The sequence below is a fragment of the Balaenoptera ricei genome, chromosome 13 (assembly GCF_028023285.1).
Source record: "Balaenoptera ricei isolate mBalRic1 chromosome 13, mBalRic1.hap2, whole genome shotgun sequence".
Taxonomy (NCBI): Eukaryota; Metazoa; Chordata; class Mammalia; order Artiodactyla; family Balaenopteridae; genus Balaenoptera; species Balaenoptera ricei.
The window spans coordinates 62,546,155-62,564,157 of NC_082651.1; the positions used below are offsets into that span (position 1 = coordinate 62,546,155).

General features: G+C 44.1%; 1 protein-coding gene across 2 annotated transcripts in view; it reads right to left on the minus strand.

The window, feature by feature from the left end:
• PPP1R21 (protein phosphatase 1 regulatory subunit 21) overlaps positions 1-5,110 on the minus strand; it is a 61,711-nt gene extending 56,601 nt beyond the window's left edge. The window contains exon 1 of one of the 2 annotated variants that reach the window (XM_059942826.1): positions 5,029-5,110. In XM_059942826.1, the coding sequence (XP_059798809.1) occupies positions 5,029-5,085 (57 nt within the window). In that variant the 5' untranslated portion in view covers positions 5,086-5,110. Of the gene's footprint in view, positions 1-4,702; positions 4,717-5,028 lie in introns of those variants that run through there. The other variant, XM_059942827.1, reaches the window with a different exon arrangement.
• Positions 5,111-18,003: the final 12,893 nt, after the last annotated feature.

Here is an 18,003-nt window from a genome sequence, read left to right on the forward strand (position 1 = left end):
ACTGAAGGCTACATACTATGTACTAATGGCTGGGGTCATTTTGTCACTGAGTTGGGAAGAAAACCTTTTTTCAGAGCTGCCCTCAAACGAGACCCTTTCTCTAGCTCCTGCTCCCATGTGAGGAAATTCATGAGGACAAAACTCCCACTCCCAATCCTGTAATCTAGCTGCCTCATCAAGGACTGGTTGGAAATTCAGCCGAATTAAAGACGGAGAGTAGGACACCCCTTGTCTTTCTAAAGCCTTGCTATTCTAAGTATGGTCCGCGGACAGCTGCAGCAGCATCACCCAGGAGCAGAATCTCAGGCCCCACCCCAGACCTACTGAGAAAGGATCTGCAGTTTAACAAGGTCTTCAGGTGAGTCGCATAGACACTTACATTTGTGATGATCTAGGGGCTAAGCTAGCACAGCTCGACAGGGTAGCCATATCCACATGTGCCTATTTAAACTTAAATTACGTAAATAAAATCCAAAATTCATTTCCTCAGCTGAGCTAGCCACATCTCAAGTACTCAGTAGCCCCACATGCTAGTGGTCACACTACTGGACAGCAAATATGCAGAACGTTCTCATTCTCCTGAAAGTTCCACTGGATAGCACTGAACGCAGACTGTTTTCCAATCCACCTTTAGTAGTGAACCCTACACATTAGGGTAGAAAAAAGCTGATACTCCATTTTAATCCAATCCAGCCCCAGAGTCTATTTCTCTTACAAGAGAGGGCGATCAATCAAGTTCAGCCAAGCCCTGCTATCTGGAAAGCAAACATACCAAATCAAGACTGATCCTTTCCCAAAATGAGCATCTCTAAGAGTATAAGTCTAAACAGTTTCAAAAGGCAATCTCCTTTGTAACTAAAAGAAGCATCAAATGCAATGTCAACTGTTAGAGAAATAATGGAAATAATTTACCTTTCCCACTGGCTTTTTTTTTTTTTGCCAGTATCACACTGTTTTGATTACTGTAGGTTTTTTTTTTTTTTTAATATTTATTTATTTACTTGGCTGTGCCAGGTCTTAGTTGTGGCACATGGGATCTTCGTTGCCGCATGCGGGATCTTCCTTGCGGCACTTGGGATCTTTAGTTGCAGCATGTGGGATCTAGTTCCCTGACCAGGGATTGAACCCGGGTCGCCTGCATTGGGAGCGTGGAGTCTTCCTCACTGGACCACCAGGGAAGTCCCCCCACTGGCTTTTATTGCCTTGAAAAGAGCTTTAAAAAGATTATCTGAGCAAAAGCTACTATACTGATACCATTTCCTGAGCAATGGTTCTGGTAGGCATCCAAATGACTGGAGAGGTTTGTTACAACACAGACTGCTGGGTCTGACCACCAGTTGCAGATTCAGTAAGTCCTGGGTAGACCCAAGAATTTGTCTTTCTAACCCATTTCCAGCCACCGATGATGCTGATCCAGGGTCTACACTTTGAGAACCCAGAGTAACACAAACACTGGAAAGATCAGAACTTCAAACTTGCCTACACATGAACATGGTGCCAGGTAAGAGTGCAGAAGCCCGTTCAGAGAAAGCAGGCTGAAATCAAATGAGCCAGGACTGCATGCTCTCAGCCTCGTCTCCAGAATGAGATATACCAGAGCATCAGAAGCAGAGCAGGCCGTGGAAGAAACACCAAGTAAGAAATGGTCTTTGAAAAATGAGGCCTTGATTAACTTTCCCCCACGTCTCAAAGGGGCAGCCTCCGTCTATTACCTATTAACTTCATAAATCTCTGAAAACCAGCTTCTACATCCCATTCCCCTCCCCCAAACTCTGTTAAACCAGAAATGTTTAATGCCTCCAGTGATCGCCTAATTGCCCAAACCAGAGGGTCTTCATCTCCACTTTTACTGACCTTTCCAAAACAACCTGTCCACCTCAGAAATTCTCACCTGCTTCGGCCTCCATGGTTCATCTTTTATCTAACGAAACTCTCAGCCTCTTTAATGGGAGCTCCTCAGACTGCTTTTTTTCCTTCTCAAGGGGAAAAAAGACTATGACAGAAGTTACAAAGGAAGAAATGGGCCCCTCCCCGGAACACAGGCCAAGATCTGCATTAAATAAGAATGAGAAGATTCTGCAAATGTCCTTGGTTTAGGGATCATGCTTGCTGCTCTCTTGATTTGTAGGCCTCCTTCTACATATTAAAAGGAAATCTTTTTTCTTTGTAACCTAAATAAGGTAAAAGAAAGATGTAACTGGATTTCAACATCAGCCCACAATTTCTGCACCAGGGAAGCTATCAAAAAAGTAGACTACCCCCTTCCATAGGCACAGGGCTGAAGGTATCGATAGCATAGATCTTATCTAGAAATTGCTTGGCACTAGAACTGACAGGGAATGAAAAGCACATGAAATCTTTTGACCAATCCCTGTTCTCACATTCTGAAATTTCCATCACATTGCAATTAAAAGGATGAAAAAGGGTCTGGCCCAATACGGGAGATAACCTGAAGTCTGGCAGACCTCCTATAGTCTCCTTAGCATTTCCTGCTACAGTCACATCCTTCCCACAGGTGTTCCGCAAAGAATCTACCTAAAGTGATTAACTCTCAAAGTTCAACTATTGTCTTTATGGGAATTATTCCAAAAGCTTTGGCCTTTGTCCTGACTTTCAGCCAGTCCCTCTCCACTAGAAATTTTCAGCAATTACCCCAACATCATCTCAAGCTACTATGTGAATAAGATAGCTTCAATGTACCTTCCAACCATAAATACTATGATTGCACCTAAAGTTCGCTCCAAACTGGCTCACCTTCCTGCCCACCTTCCTCTGCCAGTGGCAGTGGTGTTCCCTCAGAGCAGTCCATGGGTCACCTTCAGGGTCAACTCTCAGTCTTCCCTCACTCATCACGTCCCACAGAATGAATGAGACACAAGGATGACTGCCTTGACACCTTTATATCCTTCATAAGTTTGCTGCTATGTGCAAAGCAGGCACACAAAAAAGAGGTAAACTAAACCATATTTTTTAACCATAATTCCTAAATCTAAGCCCCCCTCTCCATCTCAACAGTCACAAACTTTATTTAATCCTACATTACACTCCCCCAAATTATTCAAAGAGCCTATAATCTGGTCTTCTTTTCACCAATCTTTCCCCATTTAAGTCCATCCTCCACACAGCTACCAGTTTTCTTTCTAAAAGCAATGTCACTCTCCTGTTCGAAAACCTTTAACGTCTCTCCATTACTCAAAGTTCAAACTTTTTATTTGACATCCACAACCCTTCATGATCGGGTCCAAATTATCCCTCCAACCATATTTCACCACTCTCTGTCATGTATCTGAACGTGCCTTCATGTCAGCAAACAGAGACTGTCTCCTTTGCCTGGAGTACCACCATCCATCCCTTCCTCCCTATTTCCTACTCCCCAATCTAAGTAACTTCTACCCTTACCCGCCATTTCTTCTGTGTTCCCACTGAGCTAACACTTGTCATCCTGTATCATAATTATGTACAACAGTTGAACATTCTATTAAAGGGTTCTCCTTAAGGTGGAACTCTGCCTCACTCAACAGGGCCTGGCATATTGTTCGCAGGTGGCACCAATTGTCTGCTGAATAAAAGAGCTTACAAATCCAAAATAAAATCTTTCAAAGTTTTTATTACTTTTGGGAGGCTATACAATTATTTCAGCAATGCAGTCACTGTGCAAAATATTTCTGAAACTCTCTTCTGCCATTTGGAATTGCCTTGTGAGCTTGTTTACTCTCCAGAAAAGAAAATCAGTCCCCTTACTTTATACTCATGAAACATTTTCACCCAAAAATAGTAAAGCCAAGTTTGAGTACTGTCATCCTCCACCCACCACACTTCATCACATGGATTTGTTCCAAATAAGTTCCGGCCCTTTCAAACAAAAAAATATTCCTTCAAAGGATAAAAACTTGCCGTCACTAACATCATGCCACAGGCCCTTAAGGCAAATTCAAATGGAAATGCAAGAAGTTTTGCCAATGGTAGCACCCATGGAATAAGTGTAGCATCCCAAAAGGCTCCCATTTGATGGTCAAAAGACTTAAGTGTGTATGTTTAGGCACAGGTTTTATTTTTCAAAGAATATTTCATTTTGCCCTGCTGCATATTTGTTACATGAAATTAAAAAATGTGTCTCAGTTTCTCCAAATTGTAAAAAGGGGGCTAAGTCTTCCAGTTGCTCCCATGAATGCCAAGATCATTGAAAACTAAGTTTAATGACTAATGAATCAATTTCCAAAAATGTAAGATTCTGCTTTCAGGACTTCATTAGAATATTCTTGAGGCAGAAGCACCCTACCCATTAAAGCAGCACCACCCTTCTCCGAGAAAAGGGTTCCATCATTTAAAAGACTGATGCCATAAATACAACAAAGGGACAGGTCCCTACTTTGCTTAATTCAGCATGTATTGAGCACCTGCCGGGTGCTCCTCCCCAGTCCAGGTGATCCAAGAAAAACAGAGATAAAAGGACACAGCCTTAGCACTCAAGCTTTCAAAATCATTTTCAGACCACACCTTGCCAAAGCACTGAATCCATTCACAACCACCCATCTCTGGTGAAGCAGTTTACACGAATGACTCTATTTACACTCCTGATTTGACTGGGGGCAGATAAATCTCTTTATCCTCATATCATCCCTGTGGGAAAGGAGAAAGCTTGATCCTTCCCATCGCTGGGCTGGGAAAATTGAGGAAGCGGCCGTGGAGGGATGGTCCTCACCTTTCCTCGTCCCCTCCCGACCAGCACCAGAGGCGGAAGCCAGGATTTCTGACATCCCAGTCCAAGCCCGCCAGTTCAGTGAGAAGGAAGAATCAAACTCCTGCTCCTTCCCGCAGAAACGCACACGGACCCAGACACCGCCCGGCCCCATCTCCTGAGAACTGCAGGTGGAGGCACGGTAATGGTGGACAGAAGAGGTGGAGGAGAGAGAAGGGGCGCGCTCGCGTTCCCCCCTCCGCCGTCCCCCTGTGTCCCGACAAGTCGCTGCCAAGGCAACCCGAGGCCACAGGGCCGGGGACCCCCTACTCCCCGCATACGACGGGTACCTTCGAATACTCCTGAGCCAGCTTCTGGTACTTCCCCTGCAACTCTGCCGAGGCCATGGCCTCCCCCGCCCCGTCCAGGCCAGGATGCCCAAGGCCGCTCAGCCCCGCCCCCTCGCCCCCAACCCCAGACACGCTGCCGGGTACGGTTCCGCCAGAGCCTGCCCGCTCTGCCACCACCGCCGCACCTCCTCCTCCACTTCCGGGTTCGCCCGGTGAGAGGAAGGCGGAGTGGGGCCGGGGGCGGAGCGACCACCGAGGGCGGGGCAACGTCTTGACATCACGGCTCCCACCCTTCCGCGCCCGAGCACGTGCGCGCGCAGGCTCCCCGGCGCTCCTGGGCTCTGCCTCTGGGACCGTGGGGCGCCATCTTGACGCATGGTCCAAGATGGCGGCCTAGAACAGGGAAGGAGAGAATGAAAAGGGGAAGAGAATGATGAGAGCCCACAGAATGGGCGGGGGACGGTGGAGAGGGGCGGTGGTTGTGAAGAACCGAGGACCGGAAGAAGAAACATTCTAAGCGCTTCAGGAATTCTGGCCGGACACACCGCCCTCCCCCGCTGGTTCCCATGGCAACCGTCTGGCGTTTGATGGTTACGTCTTTCAGAAGGTGCACTGAGAGAAAGACCTCTATATTCCGCTACCTCGTTTTCCGGATATGGTAGCCCCGGACATGCCCTGCATTGTAAACTCTCAGACCTCTCCCAAATTTATAACGCTCGCTGCTGCCACCCTCGCCTGCTCCAGACCAGACAAACCTCCATTGTCTTATATTTTGACACTGAGATGTCTTTGTGTCCATTCTCTACCCACTCCATTCGCCCACCCCTGCCACCATACGGGGACTACATCAGAGCCTTTTCTCAGTGGACTGGGAAACAAACCTTTAGGAAATTTCAGGGAATGACCCCTGCCGCGCATGCAGAGAGAGTGGAAGTTAAGGACAAATAACTGGACGATTGAAGCAAAAAATAGTCTGCCTGAAACATTTTATGCCGCTTCATTCATTAAATATGTTTTGAGGACGTATTATGTGTTAGATATTCTAAGCATTGCATTTACTGCAACATTGAAATGTTCATAGAGGAATGAATAAATAAATTCAGAATATATGTTTGCCATAAATTACAACACAGCAGTTTAAAACTCATAACCTAGATCTGTATATATCTGCATATATCTGTATATATCAACATGACAAAACTGTTAAATGTAAAAAGCAAATTGCAGTATACTACAGCATGAAAAGATACATTTAAAAAATATGAAGCAACATTTGTACTGCTCATGGACACATGAACAGGTACTAAAAATAGAGAAACAAGAACTGGAAGGATACACATCAAATTCTGGGTTGTGATTGCCTCTAGTGAGAAAAAAGAAAGGGGAATGAAAAAGAACAAAGGAGCATAAACTTCATTTTCATTTAATTTTTTTCAAGTAAATGTGACAAGATGTTAACATTTATTATCCAGGTAATAGGTACAGGGATGTTAGTTATTTTGGCATTTTAGAATGCTTGAAATTTTCCATGATTAAAAAAACTGCTATCCTGGTTTCCTGTTTGACTATGAGTAAGCCTGGGATTTTACAGTGAAGGCCTGAGCCCATATGCACTTTTCAGCCATTATAATGTGTAAAAGGATTACAGACTTTTTAAAATGTTAATTATATTTTTCAATTTGCTAATAGCCAAGTCCTGCTGTCCAGCAAACTTGCAGAAATTTTTTAAAATTATTATTATTAGTTATCCATGGCACCACCAAGTGGCAGAATTAAATATTGTAAGTGTATTTCTGTGGTTTGTAAGGTAACGGAATTTTCAGTTATTTAAAAATAAAATGCCATTTCAGAACTAACATTCCAAAGAAAGAATATGCAACTTTGGCTATAGAGCCTGTGTAAGTTTATTTTACTGAACTGAGAAATTTATGTTTCCACTGCTTAACCTGGTTGTTCTGTCAGATGCATTGTTTCCAGATCTCAACTAATAAATCTGAATACATTAAAGTTAGGAATCTATAGACTGAGAACAGTGTGGAACTTCCTATGGTTGTACAGATAATGACCAGTTATGACATTGGGTTACTTAGATGACATTGTCAGTCTCTGAGTGAACATCATTTCCTGGTGCGGTAGAGTCATATGTTCTCTATCTTTGCATACAACTGAAAGTCAAGAACTTCTTTCAAGCTTCGAAGCTCTGTCCTTTGAAATCATACATTCTACTTCATAATAACCTGCTATGTGCAGCAGCTATTACAGTGACACTGGGAGACCAGCTAGCCCCACCAATACCTCCCCATACAGTCATTAAGATAACTAAGTAAAGATTTTCTCTGGCCTGGTTTCACATCCCCATGGCCAGTCACCACACTTGATTATTGAGGTAATGGACAACAAAGAGTGCTTATATGGGTGGATATAAGGAAAGGATTAAAGAAGGCAACTTATAGGCCTTTTATTATGACATATTGTTTTTGTTATTTATTTTTTTAATCCAGTGGGAAAATATATGTCACTCTACAATGAAATTAAAAGAAGGTAGGGAAGGAATAAAAGAAAGAAAAGAACTTCCCTCCGCATGAGTTTTTCCTGAGCAGTTAGCTCCAAAGTTTACATTTTTGTAACGAGTACTCAGTGAGACAAAATCTGAAGACTTGCAACTTTAAGGAGCTCTACAAAACATGGGAATTCTGGGCTTGAAATTTTGTAACTTTTTCCTTTGGCCATGCCCTCATGCTTTGCCTATCTCAGTCACAGCAAGACAGAAGAATGACAGAATAAGCCCAGAGCCCTGACATACCTTGTCTAAAATCACATGAAAGACACTGGCAGAAGCAAAACTAGAACCCAGGTCCTTCGCCTCCACTGCAGGCTGTATTTTCTCTGTTTGGTTTAGTGCCCACATGTGGTAAACCCTTTACTATTTAGTTTAAACAATAAGGTGAATGAGTCCTAGATTAGAGGTAAGGATGCCAAAGGGTATGTTATGTTCCTTGGTATTTATTTGGACTTGTACCTTCATGAAATAGATACCTTTAGAGCTGTTTAAAGGGAAGGGGGTGGGGCTGGTCTAAGTATCCAGGGGTCTCTCTCATAACCCAAGGGAAAGGTCCAGGAGGTGGGTGGGGTGCAGGTGAGAAGCAGAAACATTTTACTGCTCACACCTCATTTCTGACCCCTGCTCTCCTCTGTGTTTTCACTTCATAGTTGTTTTTTCCCTTCTGGTTTTCTCTGCTGCCCAGTCTTACAGGAGGAAATGGTCACATCCAACATCCAGATTTATATACATTAATCTATAAGATTTTTTTAAGTTTATAACTGTATTCTACATGTATTTATATAGCCTTGCATGTTTAGAAAGAAGACTGTTATTCACTATTTTCTTCCCAAGCCAATCCATTAGCAAGACCCAAATCTGTCCACTATTTTCCACCTCTATTGCTACTATCTCTTGTCTGGATGCCTCAAAAACCCTCCCACTGGCCTCGCAGCTTCCATCCTTGCCCAACTGCAATCTTTCCTCCACAGAGCACCCAGTGTGATCTTCTGAAGCATAACACTTATTAATTAAAACATTCTAGAACCCACAGAGCACTTAGAACAAAGTCCATATTCCTTACCATGTTAATAAGCCTTTACATAGTCTGGTCCCTGTGACCTCCCCGCTTCATGTTCCAAAAAGGCAATAGCAAAGCCTCAAGTCTTCTTAAGGTCTAGGCTCTAGAATTTGTACATCACTGCTGCCATATTCTACTGATCAAAGCAAATCACACAGCCAGACCAGATTGATGGGAGTGGAGAAATACACACTGCCTCTTGATAGAAGGGGCACAAAGATCAATTGTAAAGGGTATGAACACAGAGAACCCTGATTCACTGGGATACATTATTAGAACAATCTACCACCCTTCACCTCCTACACTACCCTTCTTTCTGTTCCTCAGTCTTCAGAAACTTTGTACCTGTTTTTCTCCAGTGGAGCTCCAGAATTTCTCTGTAGGAGGAATTTAGGAGGATAGATCTAGTTGGAAGAGGGAACTGGGTAGGAGACATTTAGAGCTGAGTTTGGATAGTGAACTCACTGAACTTATTTAAGATGGTTCGAGGGAGCTAAACCCCAGACACCGCCAGCCTTTCCTTGGTGCTGCTGCTCATTATACTTGGCCTAGCCTTTCCTGCACCTGGGTATGATTGCATCCCCATCATTCAGGTCTTGGCCCACCCATCGCCACTTGGGAGAGACATTCCCGAGCATCTGCTTAAATACTTCCCTTTCCCATCTCTCTGTGCTCTATTGTTTTATTTTCACCATAAAACTTATTGCCACTTGAAATCACCTGAGGCAAATCAGCAGCTTTTGTAAAACCCTCCATGTATGTATCTCGTCTTCTAGGACTCTAAGCAACTTCTCCAGAAGGGCTCTGGGGGCCCTGTCTGTGCAGAGCTATCTGCAGACCTAACATTCTAGGTTAGACAGAAAAATGGCCTCTCAAAGATATCCACGTTCTAGTCTCTGGCGCCTATGTTCAGGTACATACAATTAAGGTTGCACATGGAATTAAGGTTGCTAATCAGCTTTCCAAAGAGAGAACCAAAGAGATGGCAGCATGAAAAGGAATCAGCCCAACGTTGCTGGCTTTGAGGATAGAGAAAGGAGGCCACAAGCCAAGGAATGCAGGTGGCCTCTAGAAGCTGGTGAAAGAAAGAAAAGGAATTCTCCCCTAGAACCTCCAAAAGGAACACAGCCCTGCCAAGAGACTGATTTTAGCTCAGTGCGACCCCTTTCTAACTTCCAACCTCCAACACTGTGAAATGACAAATTGGCGTTATTTTAAACCACTAAGTTTGGAGCGACTTGCTACACCGGTAACAGGAAAGTAAATAACCCCTATAGTTGAGGTAACTCATAGTGCTACACCCAGCTCCTTTCTTCTACTGTGACCTGAGGTCATTGATCATCCATGGCTCAGAGTCATCCCAGCCACATTCTTCCCAGTGCCCAGCCACACACTGTATATTATCATGGCTACACTGCAACACTGTGACAGGTAAAACAGTGGTGCATGGGAGCAGGCTCATACTGGCTTGAGAGAGCCAACTGTTACATTTTCAGGAGTTGTGCAAGTTAGTTATTAAACGCAGCCATCATTAAAGATTAAATTATATGAACGTTAAATAAGTTATATTACAAAGATAAACATTCAAAACTCATCACTTCCTTATTTTACTATATTTACTATATTTAACTCTGATCTAAGCTCTTGAAATTACTTTTATTGTATCTATACAGTACTATACAGCGGTGTGCTATGCATATCTTTGCAACTCTGCATTCAGTGACATCATGTTGGTAGCTTGAAACTGGCCATCATGGGAGGATTTACACCATGGAAATAGGCAAATGCTACAAATCTGGGCTCCCTCCACCCCAGAGCCAGTTACACATTTGCCACCTGTGTATAGGACATTTGATACCTGACTTTGGAGTGTTACCTACAACTTCAGGGTGCTCTTTGTATTTTCCACAACGAAGGCCATGAACATCTGGGTGAGGCAAAACCCAGGAACTATTGAGGCAAAATTCATCTGCTAGGCCCCTGTGGTCTCACAGAGTCTGGGTCTAATTCATCTTTATTTTCCTAATGCAGTGAGTGCTCAAGAAATGACAACTGAATAGAAAGAAGAATCCATAGTTTCTTCAAGGTGAAAAGTGACACCTAACTTGAACAAGGCCCTTTCGATCACAGAATGACTAACACTCTTATTTTCTCTATAATTAATGAGTTATCATTATTAGGTAATTAATTTAAATCAATAGGAAATGTTTCATAAATGTTAGTAGCTGCTATCATTACAATTATTACTTTTAACCCACAATCTATCCAAGTCCATTAACATATCAATGTTCTTCTATATTAGGTATCTTTTTTCTTAAAGCCAGGTGAGCAAAGTCTTATATTTACCTTTTGAATAATACTTGATTATGAGAGCTTTTCTTGTCTTAGCCTTTTAAAAAGTTTCTAACAATCAGGGCTGGGAAAACTGGACAGCTACGTGTAAAATAAAATGAGAACATTCCCTCATTTATTAAATACAAAAGTAAACTCAAAATGGTTTAAAGACCATAAAACTCCCAGAAGTAAACATAAGTGAAATACTCTGACATAAATCATAGCAATATTTTCTTAGGTCAGTATATGTATGTGTATATATACATGATAGACCGTTACTCAGCCATAAAAACAGAATGAAATACTGCCATTTGCAGCAATGTGGATGGACCTAGAGAATATTATGCCTAGGGCTAAGGCAGACAGAGAAAGACAAATACTATATGATATCACTCATATGTGAAATCTAAAAAATAATACAAATGAATGCATATACCAAGTAGAAACAGAGTCACAGACATAGAAAACAAATTTATGGTTACCAAAAGGGAGAGGGAAAGAGGGAGGGACAAATTAGGGGTATAGAATTAACAAACTACTATACATAAAATAGATAAGCAACACGGATTTACTGTATAGCACAGGGAATCATACCCAATATCTTATAATAGCCTATAATAAAATATAATCGGCAAAAAACTGAATTACTGTGCTGTACACCTGAAACTAACATAATATTGTAAATCAACTATATGTCAATGAAAAAAGTTCCTAACAATCAATAAGCCCAATTAAAAATTTTCACTAGCAAATTAAAGACAAATAATTATTTTTCTTGCCTTTCCTATATGACAATGAGAGAAAGTTGGTAAAAGAAGTTTCTTCTTTACAGAACAATTTCATATAATAAATATGGAGGGATAATAGAATTTTTAAAAATAAATTTATTTCTTTATTTTTATTTATTTTTGGCTGCGTTGGGTCTTTGTTGCTGCTCGTGGGCTTTCTCTAGTTGCGCAGAGCAGGGCTACTCTTCATTGCGGTGCGCGGGCTTCTCATTGTGGTGGCTTCTCTTGTTGCGGAGCATGGGCTCTAGGCACACGGGCTTCAGTAGTTGTGGCACGCGGGCTCCAGCAGTTGTGGCTCGCGGGCTCTAGAGCACAGGCTCAGTAGTTGTGGTGCACTGGCTTAGTTGCTCCAAGGCATGTGGGATCTTCCCGGACCAGGGATCGAACCCGTGTCCTCTGCGTTGGCAGGTGGATTCCCAACCAATGTGCCACCAGGGAAGTCCCTAGAATTTTTAAAAATCATCATTTTGCAATTCCTAACAAGACTCAAGGCAAAGATCATTTGAAACCATTGGATGAAGAGTTGATGGGGAAGTTTACACTGAGGGGATCAGGTCACAACCACCTGGAGCTACATAGTGTCTTAATTAAGAGTGGGGCAACCATGCCACTTATGGACTTTCCAATGCAGTATAGGATGAACTATACAGCACCACTTCTGAAGCATACTTGCCAAAGTATTTAAACTGAATCTCATCCGGATTTTAGACCAAACTTCTAGTTTATAAGAAACCCAGGAGTTAGAGGGAAAAGTTAAGCAACACTACAGAGGAGCTAATGGACATATGCAGAGTGTAGAACTATTGGACCATAAGAAAAAGAAGAGCAGGGGTGCTTCTGAGAAGAGACTTGGGGTTTTCTTACAAAGTTAAACATACACATTCGCTGTGACTAGTTATTTCACTCCAGGGTGTTTACCCAAGAGAAATGAAGACATACATCCACAAAAAGAGTTATACAAAAGTATTCACAGCAGCTTTTTTCTTAGTAGCCCAAATTGGAAACAATTTAGATGTCTAGCAACAGGAGTGTGCCTAAGCAAATTGTGGTACGCGCATGTTATGGACTGCAACTTACGATAAAGGGAACATGCAACAACGTGGATGAACTTCAAAAACGTTATGCTGAGTGCAAGAAGCTGTACACAAAAAAAGTACATACTGTACATTTCCATCTTATATGAAATTCTGGAACAGGCAGAGCTTATTCACAATGAAAGAAATCAGAGCAGTGGGTGGGGGAGAATTTACTGTGAAGGCACAGGAGGAAACTTTCTGAAGAGAAAGAACTGTTCTCTTTCTTACAAGGTCCTACTGTATAGCACAGGGAACTATGTTCAATGTCTTGTAATAACCTATAATGGAAAAGAATCCAAAAAAGAATAGATATGTGTACATATGTATAACTGAATCACTTTGCTGTACACTTGAAACAACATTGTAAATCAACTATACTTCAATTTAAAAAACTATCTTGATAAGGATATGGGTTACCAGGTATATACATTTATCAAAACTCACCGAACTGTATGCTTAATACCTGTGCATTGCACTATATATAAGGATACGTCAATTAAGAGGGAAGGAGGTGCTTCCCTGGTGGCGCAGTGGTTGAGAATCTGCCTGCCAATGCAGGGGACACGGGTTCGAGCCCTGGTCTGGGAAGATCCCACATGCCGCGGAGCTACTAGGCCCGTGAGCCACAATTACTGAGCCTGCGCGTCTGGAGCCTGTGCTCTGCAACAAGAGAGGCCGCGATAGTGAGAGGCCCGCGCACCGCGATGAAGAGTGGCCCCCACTTGCCGCAACTAGAGAAAGCCCTCGCACAGAAATGAAGACCCAACACAGCCATAAATAAATAAATAAGTAAATAAATAAAATTAAAAAAAAAAAAAAGAGGGAAGGAGGCAGGAGGCGAGAGAGAGAGAGAGAAAGCAAACAACTGCAAAACAAGTTTTATATTCAAAGAAACTTGAATGTAGACTGCTTGTATGGGCATTTAGATGACTCCAAGGGATTTTTAGGTATAATAATTGTGTATGGTTAGGTAAGAAAATGCCCAGTTTTTAGAAACGCATACTTCAGTATTCAGGATAAAGTGACATGATGTCTGGATTATAATATTTAAGGGGAAAAAAAGACAACTAAAAAATGAATGGGATGCATAAAGCAAGAGTGACAAAATCTTGATAATTCCAGAACCTGGGTGGTGAGTATATGGAACTATTGTTCTCTTCTCCCTATTTTTGTGTATATTTGAAAACTTTTGTAATAAAAAAATTGAACTGTCCTAGGTGAACAAAGACAGAATATAATACCCACAGTGTAAACGCAGAAAATATATAGAAACTCTCAAAGTTATGTTTTCTTTCATTATCAGACCAAGGATCAATTTTCCCCTTTTTTCTGCCTTGGCGGGATTTTTCACTGTTGATTAAAATTCACACATTCCAAGATCATAGTTACGAATGGATTATAATAATCACCTTTATTTCATATTTCCATCAACAGTTATTGAGAAATAACCATTAATATGCCCCGCTGAGAATGTTCCAAAAGCATCCCCTAACGCCCAATTACTCTCCCCAGAGAAGGCGTCACTGGCTCCGCAGAGTGGTTCTTTCTGCCTGGTATAATCTCTTGTTGCCAGCAGGGGGCGCGCACTCACCGAATTTGTTTAGGAAAGATAAAAATCAGACGACAGTCCGACTGGCTGATTATGAATCTTTCGGTGCGCCTAAGACCAGTGTTTGTAATTGTTTAGGCACGTCTCTAGTGACCTCATTCCACTACACCTGAGTCTTTTTGGGGAAACAATTAGCCTGTTTGAACAGAACAGGCAAGGCAAATTAGTAACTGGAAAATTAGTCATTCTACAGGATGCGATGGGACATCCTGTATCCCTTGCGGCTTAGAGTTAGGGTGTGGACCCTTCTTCTTCACCTGGTGGCTGGGAAAGGAGACAAGTCACGCCTCTCCGCAGGGCGCAGCCCTTCCTTTGTCCTGGGTAGGCTGGGCGGGCAGAGCAGGAAGGAAGCGGGCCTTGGTGGACAGGGGTTCCCTGGGACAGATGAGGGGTCCCTCTGGCTCGCAGCCTCCTGAGCCATGAGAGGCGGCCTTCGGAAGCCTCTGGGCTGGAGAAGACCCCGAAGAGGTCGTGCCATGTGCTCTGCTAACCCCGGGAGGGGATTCCCCAGTACATCCTGGGCCCCCTTCCGGGCCAAATTCCTGCTCTGTGAGCAAGGCCTTAGAAGACACGGGGCTTGAGGCAGAGGATGAGAAAAGGAGGGCTCGCTCTCACTCAGCTGCAGGCCTTCCCGCAGAGCCATCACCAGAGGGGGGCCCCGGGTGAGAATAGGACTCCACCAGAGAATTACATTCTGGCCACCATTCATTTACACCTTCATGCGTTCATTGAACAGGTACCCGTGTGTGTGGTGGGGGGGGGGGGGGGGGTGTGCCAGGCCCTGGGATAGGTGGTGGAAGCACCTTCAAGAGCCCACAAACAGCCATCTGGTGGGGGAGGCAGGTCATAAAATCATACTGATACAGCAAAAGCGCTTCAGCAGCTACGGGTACAAAGAGGCTCTGCGCTAACACAGAGGAAAAGAATCTGGACCTTTTGTGAATGGAAAGGAGGAAAGTACCGAGGTTAGGGAGGGTTTACAGAGGAGGTGGGCACTTGGAGATTCAGTCAGCCCGTCAGCCAATAAATGCTTACTGAGTGCCCTGTGTGTTGGGCACAGTTCCAGGCACCGGGACGCATTAGGAAAGAAACAGTCCCAAACCCCTACCCTCTGTGGAGGTGGTGCTGTGGTGAGGGACACAGAGCATGAATAATAAATACAGCCAATACCTACAGGCTAGAATGCTCTCAGGACAGCTGGGGAGGGGGTAGAGTTTATGGTGAGGTGGTCAGGTGAGCCTCATTGAGAAGGTGAGACTTGAGCAAGGACTTCCAGGAAGAGCAGGAATAAGCAGACCCCCTGGGTGCAGGTATCTGGAGGGAGTGTTCCAGGCACAGGGAGCAGGCAGGGCTGGTCCCCGAAGTGAGAATGTGCTGGCGCATTCGAGGAAAGGCAGGAGGCCCATGTGGCTGGAGCAAAGGGGAGGGAATTGGAGAAGGAGTCATTTACAGGTGGTCTTGCAGGCAGTTGTAACAACTCTGGCTTTTACCCTGAGAGAAGTGGGTCATCTTCGGAGCAGTGGTGTACTGGTAAATTGAGTCTCAAAAAAAAGAAGCCCTGGTTTTTTAGCATCTGCCTATATCTGTGGTGTAAATACTCCCACACAGCTTATTCTAAGCTACCAACATGACACCACTGACACAGTAGGGAAGACATGTGAGCGTGGTGTCTCACCAGCTGGGACCAGCTCCTCCAGCCCACCATTGCTTTGGAGGGTTTTGAGCAGAGGTGCGACGTGATCTGACTGGTGTCTTAAGGCCACTCTGGCTGCTGTGTTGAGAGCAACTATGGGTGGGGGGGAGGGCAAGGGCCAAAGCAGGGGGCCACTTTGGAAGCTAGTGCTGAGACCAAGGTGAGAGAGGATTGTCTCGGAGGTCAGCAGCAGCGGAGACAGTGAGTCCTAGACAGATTCTTCTGGGTGTATTCTGAAGGAGGTATATTGAAATCCACCTGGTTTCTTGGCAGACTGGATGTGGGGTGTGAGAGAAAGACAGCGATACAGGATGGCCCTGCGGTTTAATGGAAGGCTTGGAGGGGAATGAGCAGAAAGGCATTCCAGGCACAGGTAACAGCACGTGAGAGCCATGTTGTAAGCACACATTGTATTTGGGAAAAAGAAACAAGGAGGGGGTGTGGCCAGTGAGCCCGTTACATGGGCAGAGGCTGCAGACGGGGCTAGAGAAGAGAGTGCACCCCAGAGAGAGCCAGGACTCCGACTGTAGCCAGGGGACAGCCACTAACGGGGTTTCAGCAGAGAAATATGTGCTTAAGTTCATAAGAAGAAGAAATAACTGGAGAAGCTGGAGGCAGTGAGACCAGTTAGGAAACTGCAGCATCGATCGTTCCAGGAGAGGGAGCGGGAGTCTCACCCAGACAGTGGTGGTGAGGCTGGAGAGAAGCGGAAGAGAAGGAAGAGTCTGATGGCCTGGCACCGGTTCCAAGGCCAACCTTGCATATGGACCATGGAGCACAGTGGGCACTCCGTACCTGTTTGTTCAATAAATTAAGTAATCAGCTGACTGATGTGAGTCTTGTCTTTATAAACTTCCTCCCATCCCTGCACTTATCTCCCAAATGAAAATGTCTTTTCCAGTGGACAAATAAATTTATTATATTAGAAATATAGTTTAAATGCACATGCCCCTGTGAGGGAGCCGGAAGGTTCTCACTGTCAGTCCAGGGGGTGGCTGCGTAGGTGTCCCTCAGGCTGTACGAAGCAGGCTTGCACACTCACTGGACGCGTGTACGTGCATATTGGCTGGCCATGATTCACTCTACCACGTAAATGACAGAACACAGAGCCCTTCCTTAGACCGAGCCCTCGTTTCCAGGAAGGAAAAGAAGCCAGGATTATTGGGCGAGGACAGAAGGTAGAGAGGGGGGAAAGAAAGTGTAGACAGAGCGTAAGAGACTATAACCTTTGCCCGTTTGTTTGCTGTTGAAAATTCACATGGCCAGGTTTATCTGTAAATCCACATATTTCACCTGATGTCACACTTTAGTTAAGGTGGTGTGATGGGAGGAGAAAGGACAGGTCAGTACTTGGTGGCTGACACAACAACACAAGACACACAGGGCCCAAATTTGCCCCTTAGCAAGGCTGTGTGGGACCATCCCAAGACATCATTTTTTATAGCACTGTAAAAGCTCCATCATCAGGCCCCTGGTCCATCTATCTGGGAGGAAGCTGAGTTTTTCCGTCCTTCAAATCTCTTCCCACCCCACAAATAGCTTCTCTTCTCCTCCATGCCCAGGACGCACATGTGTCTCTTCCACAAGGCCTTTCTGCACAGCACGTGCAGCCAAAGACCCGTAGACTGTTCCAGACGGATCATGAAGCCCAAACCCCACCTACTCCACAGAACCAGTTATTACTTCCTCAAGTGCAGTCGTGGATTGTTTTTCATTCTTATAGGGTTTGTTTTCTCAGTTAGCCTGCAAGTGTGAGTTCAAGGGCTGACCTAGCCGGGGCTGGACTCCCACAGGCTCTCAAGGATATTTACTGTTCTCAGATAATGACCCACACCCCTAAAAGGAAACGATAGAT